This window comes from Rhea pennata, chromosome 2, assembly GCF_028389875.1.
Source record: "Rhea pennata isolate bPtePen1 chromosome 2, bPtePen1.pri, whole genome shotgun sequence".
Lineage (NCBI taxonomy): Eukaryota > Metazoa > Chordata > Aves > Rheiformes > Rheidae > Rhea > Rhea pennata.
The window spans coordinates 112,775,640-112,785,465 of record NC_084664.1 but is presented as its reverse complement, the minus strand read 5'-3'; the positions used below and the strand labels follow the sequence as shown (position 1 = coordinate 112,785,465).

Below are 9,826 nucleotides of genomic sequence, written 5' to 3'. Positions count from 1 at the left end.
CAAAATCTGAACTATAAAGATACTGTGACGTGTCTCCTATGTTCTGGAGTCTTAGTGAGAAATGAAACATTTGGCCAAGCACTGAACAGAATCAAATGATACATCATCAACTATTCAAACAAATTATCCAATTGGTTCTTTTTTATTCAGGGATAAGGACCTCATGCTCCTGGAGACAGTGCTCATTTAATGGGACAGCTACACAATCACTGCACCACTGCTTGGCTTAGTAGGAAGATGGGACTGGAATAGCCAAGATTGCGGGGTGGAGGGAAGCACAACAAATTAAGACTTACAAATGAAACTTTCAAACTGACAATTTTGATCTTAAGTTGACCAAAGTTTACAAAGGATGGATGTAGCTTCTTACATTCCCATGTGGACAAGAAAAACAGGTTATCTGCAGTTAAGATTGCCAAACTTAGCCTGTGAACATGCCTAGTAACTTACCATATGTGAATGACAACCATTCGGAATTAAACAGAAAGGAGCTGATGCCAGGAGATAGTCATGTAGGGCTCACCTAGGAAATGCAAGAGTACCCCTGCCCCTGAGGCTGTTGCCATCAGTTGAGTTAAAGCCCTCTCGTGGAATGGAGGGAGGACAGAAAGGAGGAGGCTGCCTGTGCCAAGTGGGCAGGCTACTGTCCTGGGCATGCAATACCCCCACCCTGGTTGCTTGCTGCCTGAAAGTAAATACTACACCTTTCATAAGGTTGTGAGAGCTGAAAAGCTTTGGGGAGATAGCAAAAACAGGAACAAGCTAGAATTTTACCAGGGAGAGAAAAATCCTTGTCTATGCTCCAATTTCAGACTTTCCAGTTCAGGTATTCTGTATTAACCTCTAAAGGCACAGTACTCCATTAGTTTTATATTACCATATTTTTAATTGCTTATTTTCCTTCCTCTGAGCACTTTTCCCCCCCATGCAGGTTTGCCATTTGAAAATTTTTGTAATGTGAGAGGTTATATTGTAATCTGTACAAAGGAAAGTTCAAAAGTAGTAATTGCTCCAGGCTTTTAACTCTGAACATCAGTCTCTTGATGTCATAGCCATTTGTTTCATTTACAACAAATAATATGAATAATTTGACAGCATGGGTTGAGAAATTTTGTCAATTTTGGCAATGGATACTAACCATTATCTTTAATGTAGTAGCAACCAGGAAGATTGAAATCTCTAATGAAACCTAAGTAGAATTGTAAAGTGTCTTTGAATCTGAGCACTAGGAATAGAAAGAAAGATGTATGGGAAATGATGAGGGGAAGCTGATACATGAAATGTGAGAACTTTGGGGAAGGTTTTGTCTAACTGTGCAGAAAGCACCTATGGGAAATACTGGCTGCAGGACTGAAAGAGTAGATTAAGCTCAACAGGACTAGGGTTAACATTAATTTGAACTTAAGTTTCAAAGCTTTAGAAAAGCAGGAGAAAATATGGATATTTGGATTCTTATTTTCAGAAAGAGATAAATGTTGGAGGTCAGGGTGCAGAAATTAGGGCAGACAAGAATATAGAGGCATATAAATCTATGCAGAAAGCGGGATGGAAAGCACAAGTGTCTGCAGGAGAGTACAACGAGAACTGCTTGTACAACTTGAGAACTATAGGCCTGAGCTACAGAAACGTGTGCTGAGGTTGGAGGTAGCAAGAGGCAAAGGTTTAGGTTTAGAAGAAGATACTTCAGTAAAAGAATATTCTAAAAGCAATCCAATTTTTCATATATAATACAATTGGAGAACAAAGAGCCACTCACTCCTTCAACAGAAGAGTCTTTAATGTGTATCTAATTTGAAGGCACATTTTGTCAGCTTAATATCTCTTAATGCCTTAAGAGACTGCGGTTAGATATAATAGGCTACCCTCAAGGTCATAGGTCATGACCATTGCTGTTGTGGTTGCACAGTCTAAAGTAGAGCTGTTCAAATCTCATTATTTAGACTTCAGGGTGATTACTTGTAAGGCAGTTCTTCCTTCATAAAACTTCCTGTTCCATAGAAATTTTTTTAAGCAGGCAGGAAAACAAAGTACTCTAGTATGGACAGTTTAGGCTAAGCAAATAAAATCAAGTTCTGGGATTAGACTGACTGTGTTCTATTTCTGAGGTAATACCAGAAAAATATTTAGTCTCTTTTCAATAGTTTGTGGCAAAACGAATAGAAAGACCACTTTCTCATTTATTTGAATACTTTATGGAATAGTTGCTCATAACTGAATCTCCTCCAATTTTGTAGGCATTTGGGATAGCTTCTGATGAAAACTTCGTTATCACCACAACAAACAGGAAGGAGGTTACAGAAGATAACTTCAGTAAGTATCGTGGATGGTGAAATAAATTACAGCTATCACATGTATTGATTGTACAAATCCCCTAATACTTTGTCAAGAATTGTTACAAAATTAACTTTCACAAAAAATTTTAACAATTGCTTGTTGTTAGTATGATGACAGTTCTGCAAAGTAATTTTTTGCTTTCCATCACAAATTTCTATAAATAATGGAACAAATTGATAAATAAATAAGTCACCTGGAAGAACTTGCTTTATTGAGCTTAGAAGTGTGAAAAGACTTTAAAATAAACGTTGTTGCCCGGAAGCTGAGTAGTCAAAAAAAATTCCAAAGAAAATACAGAGATTATTATGTGAGGTTGTAACTGTACTGATTTTGAGAACAAAAGTTGTATGTAAGGATGAAGGGTCTTTACACAGTGTACTTTGTTTCATCTTCATTGTAGGTGAACTTGTTCAAGATGGAGTTACTTTGTATCTGTTACAGTCAGTTGATCAAACGCTCCTGTCAGCAACAAAGGAACGAATTGACTTCCTGCCGCATTATGATACACTTGTCAAAAGTGGCATGTATGAGTATTATGCCAGTGAAGGGCAAAATCCTTTGCGTAAGTATTTGCCAAAAAATCTTGCATAAATGATGTTTATATGAATTTAATGTAGTTATGAATATTTTAAATTTTAATTGAAGAAGGTGAAAAATAGCCTTAACTGTGAAATAAAAATTTTGTTCTTTAAACACATTTTCTTAAAAGTGACTCAGTATTACTATGTAAGATTCTGCATTTACAGATCCACAAATACACCTTTACATATACGCAAATACTTTTGTAAGAAATTTGGTTATTTTAGAAATAACCAGACTTTGCTCTTAATGGCATCCACAGCCTAGTGGATGTCATCAAGACAGGTCAACATTAGGGTCATTGGGTTTTTTGTATCTCCCGTACTTAAAATATATCTTGTGTTCAAATTTGATGAACAGCCTTTATATGAACTAACATAGAATTTTGTCTGCTCTTCCACTGGTGGTTCTACAGGGCTAACAGGAATACAAAAGACCAGATTATTTAACCTACCAATGAGAGCAAATATTTCTTTAAAAAGATGCTGCTTTAGTTTTAACTTAATTGGTGTATTAAATATATAACTAGTATTTTTTAGTTAGCTTTTGATTTGTTTTATTGTAAAATTAATTTCCTTGTATAGCTTTTCAGAAAATTCTATCTATTCTATGATCACTTTTTAAGTAGGTATATCCTAGGTACTGCTTGCTCAAAATTGTCCAGAAAAAATACAAACATGGAGACTTGAGACACTGATGACAACCTATGTATGATAATCATTGCCTGGAGTAGCCATCCAAGGGCTTTTCAGGGAAAGGCTAGGAAATCTTGCAGATGCAAAACTAATATAGCATTTTAAAATAATTTAGCTCAGAAGGGATCTCTAAAGGCCATGTAGTCTAACCCCTGCTCAAAGTAAGGCCAATTAGATCATGTTGCTGAGGGACTTGTCCAGGTGAGTTTTGCACATCTCTAAGGATAGAAATTTCAGAACCTATTTGGGCAGCCTGTTCCAATATTTGACCACTGTCATAGTTTAAAAACAAACAGAAACAACAAACCCACAACTCCTTATATCTGACAAATTTTCCATGTCCTAACTGTCCATTGCCTCTTGTCCTATCTCCATGCACCTCTGAAAAGCATCTGGCTTCATCTTCTTTATGTCCTCCAATCAGGTAGTTGCAATAAGATCTCCCTTAGTTTTTTTCTTCTTAAGCCTGAACTGTCCCTGTTGTCTTCGTGACTCCTTGTACGCCATGTGCTCCAGCCCCCTGACTGTCTGGGGGCATCCTCTGGATTACTTCAGTATTTTAGTATGTTTTCAGGGAAGCCAAAACTTGACACTATCGCAGTTTCACAAGCACTAAATAGAGAAGTGTCTACACTTGTTAATACAGCGCTGTATGTGGTTGGCTGCTTTAGCCACAGGAGCACGCTGCGGACTTAGGTTCAACTTGATGTCCGCCAGGACCCTCAGACTGTTTTTCTGAAAGCTGCTTTAAACCCTGTCTGTACAGTTGCATGGGCTTATTGCATCCCTAGGGCAGGACTTTCCATTTGCTTTTGTTGAACTTCATAAGATTTTTTCAGCCCATTCTTCCAGCCTGTCAGAGTCCTTCTGAGTGACAGTCCTGCCTTCCAATATATTGACCACTCTCCCAGTTTCGTTTTAACCCTGAACTTAATGAGAGTGCAGTCTATCCCAACACTTAGGCTGTTAATAGAGACATTAGTGTTATTGGTTCCTCTGTGGATCCATTGGGATGCTGCTAGTATCTGGCTGCCAGCTGAAACTTCGTAGTGCTGATCACAACCTTTTGAGTTTAGTGGCCCAGCCAATTTTCTACCCACTTTGTCATATTTACTTATCCAGCAATTTGGCTATAGTGATACTAGGGGAGACTATACCAAAGACCTTGCTTTTTATTTATAATGTATCATAACAACTTTATAACAGGGTATATAACATCCACTGCTCTCCTCTTGTCCACAGAGCCTTTCATCTCATTATAGCAGACAAGTAGATTGATCAGACATGATTCAGCCTTGGTAAAGCTATGCTTGCTGTTTCCAGCCACCTTGTACTTCATGTGCTCAGAAATGGCTTCTGAGAGGATCTGCTCCATAACCTTTCTAGAGTCTGTGGTTAGCCTTACCAGCTGGTACTGCCTGATATTTGCCATTTTATCAGTCACTAGAATGCTGCCCCAGTTGACAAAGATGATACAGAATGGTCTTGTAATGGCACCAGCCAGCTCCTTTAGTGCTCTTTGATGCATCCCATTTGGTCACATAAGTGTATGTGTATGCTCCCTATGTCTTCCTTTACTATGGGAGTTCCCACACACTCCGCTAGTCTTACTTTGTCTTTTCCTTGCCTTTTGTCTCTAGGTCCCCTGCCACATTGATTAATTAGTAGACCAATGTTTATTGTAGCCTCCCTTTGATACCAATATACTTACAGAAGCCCCTCTTACTACCTTTCACATACCTCACTAATTCCAACTCCAGCTGAGCGCTGGCTTTCCAGACTGCATCCCTGCACATTTGAGCAATGTCTCTGTATTCCTCTCAGGTAGCTTGTCCCTGCTTCCACCTATTGGCATTAGAGGTCAGTCAAAGTTTGTTATTCATCACACTAGCCTTCTGTCATGCTCACTTGACTTTGTGCACATTGGAATGGACTGCTGTTGTACTTTGAGGAAGTTGTCCTTGAAGACCAACTAGCTGTCATGAGCCATCCAAGGCAGTCTTCAATGAGACTCTGCCAGACGGATTCCTTATATCCTCAAAGCTGCTTTCCTGAAGCCCAGGGCTGTAATTCTACTATTTATCTTGATCACTTCTCTCAGGATTTTAAACTCTGCAGTCTTACAGTTATTGCAGCAAAGGCTGTATGCCACCTTTTCATCCTTCACAAATTTGGAAAAAATGTTAGTAATAGAACCAGTAGAGCATGTCCCTGTTCATCTTGATGATCATCTGTATCAAAAATTTATCACTCCAGAGATCTCCTAGATTACTTGCTGTATTTCCCCTTCAGCAGATATTGGGATGATTAAGGTCCTCTAGCCAGGATCTGTGACCAAGACAGATCCAGCCATCTAAATAAGGCTTCACGTTGGTCAGCCCTGTGAATCTTACCCATGAGATCTTGGCTGATTAGTATATAACTATCAGGGAGAACATAGAGCAGAGAAAATGTCTCAGCATCAGGGCATTTTGTGTCCTACAACATTTGCACTTAAACACTATGTTTTTACCGAGGCTTCTATAGAGCTAGATTAATACAAGATACCAGCCATAATAACCAACAGTCCTGTCTATCTTTGACAGTCTCTTAAAACTTTGTCAACGAATGCACCAGACCATCACTTGTTTCCCTTTTAGTCTGAAATTCTTGACGTTCATTCTATATAATGCACAGTACGTAGTATCACTTTGAAAGGCAAAATAGGACATTACTCAAAATGTTGGGCTCTCTGCATAATTGTGATCACAGACATATGAACTAATCAGGTGATACCATATACCTAAAGCTAGGGTGGGGAAGATGTAGTTGGAGTTTGTCAGTTTTCCCATAAACTGAGTTGCTCAAGAAGATTGGCAACTACCGTCAAGTTTGACTTATGTGCAGTGTGCATCAACTCTTTTTTCACCTCTGGAAAAACTGGAGAATGGGCTGGGGAGAAGTATTTATATTTTTCTATGGTTTGCTTTGGTTAAAAAGTTGTCTTGTTTTAAAAATATAATACAAGTAGTGAGGTAGTTCAGAAAATTCTAAGCTATTAAAAATACTTACCAAGGGCAAGAATTTAGGAGTAGGGAGAACAACATACAGAAGGGGCATGAAGTAAAGGAGAGAGTATAGATCAACAAGTATTGTGGATGGATTAAGGTAGATTGTATTTGTCAAAATTGCATTCTCCTTTTCTTTATAGGCCAGTTATTTTGTCTTCACTCTACGCTGAAGGTTATTTATGCTAGTGTTATCAACAGTGAAGCTGTTTGTTTGCAGTGCAGTATATAGCTGCACTAACTTGGCAAAAAGCATACTTCCTCATTGTATTTGTGCCAGTGTGATAGATCTTAAAGCTGACCAAGAGTAGCTGAAAAGGAAATGCTATGCCAGATCACACTGCTAGGTCTTGTGGCACATTTCAGTGACATGTTCTGTGACTTATTGGGAGCTACGTATTATGAATGCTAAGGCTATTCTAAAGTTAGATAAGCTATCTTAGGCTCCTCTGACCTCTAGCTGCTTGACTTTGCTGATTTCATCTGTCAGATGTTTTTTAATAGCAAATGTTCTGTATTGTTTTTCACTACTGTGTTGGATTAAAGGGACTCTGAAGTTATTCTGTGTTGTAAGTTGTATTTTTCCTGTACATTTCATGATTAAGGAGACCAGAAGAGAAAAAAGAACAAAACCAATAGAATGAAATACTTTTCTGTTGTGATTCTGTCAGCATTGAATTATTGTTTTATGAAATTAAAAAATAAATCAAGTACTTAGAGTAGCATTTGAATAACAGGTTTGTGCATTAAATGCAAGATGATGCATGGTCATCAAATCTCGCAAGAACATTTCTTTTGTGTTTTTTATGTCTAGAAGACAAATTCTGATTCAGTTTTTTGTTCAGAAATATATTGTACATTTACAGAGTTACAGCTGTTTTTAACAAAATGGTAAATTCTTGAAAATCAAGAAATAGTGTATACTGATGATTGTGACTCTTCCATCATAAAGAAATTTTGACTATACATAACACATACTGCACTCTAATGAACAGCACTGCAATCAAATGGTTGGGCAGAAGGAACTGTTAAATTTCATTAAATCTTTATCAATGTAAAGTGATTCAGTACTGCCCTTCCTGTGAGTGGTAAAACTGTCTGCACTTTCTGTAACTGATCACCTAATTCATAGCAATCACTCAGTTCCTACCTAAACGCTGATCGTTTCTCTAGGTAGGAAAGCTTCCTTGCCATTCCTTTGACAGTCCTCAGAATACTTCTATAAAATGAGAAGGGATACATGCATGCACTTAGTCTTCCTTTGGTTACAGACATAGCTAATCTATTCCCCTTCTTCCTCCTTTTGTTCTTCATAAGTGGCATTTCCCACTTTCATTGCCTCTCATTATAGTCACTTCCCTGCTGTACTGATTCTGTCAATTGCTCCATTATTCAGTACGTGTTTTTAACAATGAATGAAATACGTGTAAAAATCCTGTCGGCTGTTGTCTGGTTCAAAAGGATGGTGTTAAAGTGCATTGCATAAAGCTAACAAAGCGCGTAACTCCTCTAAATAATATAAGAAGTTATCAGTGATTTTGTAACAAGGTCAGGTCTTCCATCCACGTGTGAAAATACTGCATTTTACAGTATAGTCTGAATGTTGAATATAGTAGCATGTTTGGCAGAGACTTACTGTGTTCCAGAAGTATTGAAACAGAAGGAAAGTGTGTCCATGAGAAAGGAAAAGACTTTGACCATGCCTAGCAATGTCTATTGGTCTAGATGTCAAAGTTTCTTGACTACTTGCTGCAGTTAAAAACTTGCTGAAAATCTGTTTGGGTCCATCTGGCAGTCACTCAGCAGCAGCATACATTTGCAGGTTTCTCTCCCCCAACAGTATTGCCCAAACACCTAACGAACGCTTGTTCATGGGTCAGAGACTGATTTGAACATAGAATTTCAACATTGTCTTTTTGATATTCATTGATTTCTTTAATGAGCTCACTGCAAGTGTTCCCCTCTACCGTCTTACTGCTAAAACTGCTTGCTAGAGTGTTTTATATCATCATTCTCAGTAGAAGAGAGTGAATCATAGAATCATAGAATTGGTAAGGTTGGAAGGGACCTCTGGAGATCATCTAGTCCAACCCTCAAGCGAGTGGCCCATACGGGGATCGAACCCGCAACCTTGGCATTATTAGCACCATGCTCTAACCAACTGAGAGTGAGCAAGCTCCAGGCATTTGTGAGGGACCCTTCACATCCATCATTTTACAAAGTGGTATGAAGAGTTCAAGCAAAATTCACCTCAAAGTTAAATTATTAGTTATAATTTAGTTAGAAAGTAGATGGATCAATTTCTGTTTAAGTCAATGCTTTATCTTTTGCACCTACTTTGCAACTTCTAGGTGAAAGAAGGATTCACACTCTGGATGTACTACATCCATTCATGTAACTACCACAGTAACAATTAAAAGGGTCCAGAGGTTCTGGTGCTACTTTTGGTCCTAGTTCTCCAATCCTAAAGCCAGTTGTCAAGTTGACAAAGAACATGAATTTTAATTCTCATTTTGTTACAATGTTTTTGATGTATTTTTTCTGACTTGTTTCTACTCATGACTCTGAAACCGTAGTGAAGTCATTCATGATATTTGAAAAAATAGTATTTAAAATTCAGAAGATAGTTATATGAAACTACCTACTTTCATTTAATATATACTAAATTGCTGTTAGAGCGGATACCAGTTTTGAGTGTCTTTAAGTGTACTGCAGCTAGTACTCTGTATTTACAACACGCTAAGGATATGCCTGACCAGTTTCATGTATTGACATTCATATTTGATGAGGAAGTGCCATTTTTCTTTGATAGTAGTAGCAAGAATGGATCTCATGACTGATGCTCAGCTATTAGGTTGCATCTTGTTAGCAGTGAATAAGTTTAAAAATAGTTTTCAGTTTCCTTCCAAATTTCATAAGGGAGTGAAAGATGGTGCCAAATGCTTGAATGATGTTGTAAAATAAATACTAATAGTCAACAGATTAAATTTGAATATATGAAATTTGTGGCCAGCGTAATTCATGCCGCAGCACTCTGAAGAACCATATAAATTGTAGGGATAAAGCTTTCTTACCAGAAAGGATGAATTGAAATGTTTATTCTCTAGGTTTATCAATCAGAGTAAGTTAATCAGAACTTCATGTGTTTTCTCCAGTTTGATGCTGTTTTCC

General features: G+C 37.8%; 1 protein-coding gene and 1 pseudogene across 2 annotated transcripts in view; one reads left to right on the top strand and one right to left on the bottom strand.

Moving 5' to 3' along the window:
* The window catches only part of LOC134137341 (small ribosomal subunit protein RACK1-like), an 88,169-nt pseudogene that overhangs the window by 6,312 nt on the left and 72,031 nt on the right, over positions 1-9,826 (bottom strand).
* SMCHD1 (structural maintenance of chromosomes flexible hinge domain containing 1) overlaps positions 1-9,826 on the top strand; it is an 83,931-nt gene that overhangs the window by 11,316 nt on the left and 62,789 nt on the right. For both annotated transcript variants that reach the window (XM_062570195.1, XM_062570197.1), the window contains exons 2-3: positions 2,235-2,310; positions 2,735-2,896. In XM_062570195.1, the coding sequence (XP_062426179.1) occupies positions 2,235-2,310; positions 2,735-2,896 (238 nt within the window). The remainder of the gene's footprint in view (positions 1-2,234; positions 2,311-2,734; positions 2,897-9,826) is intronic.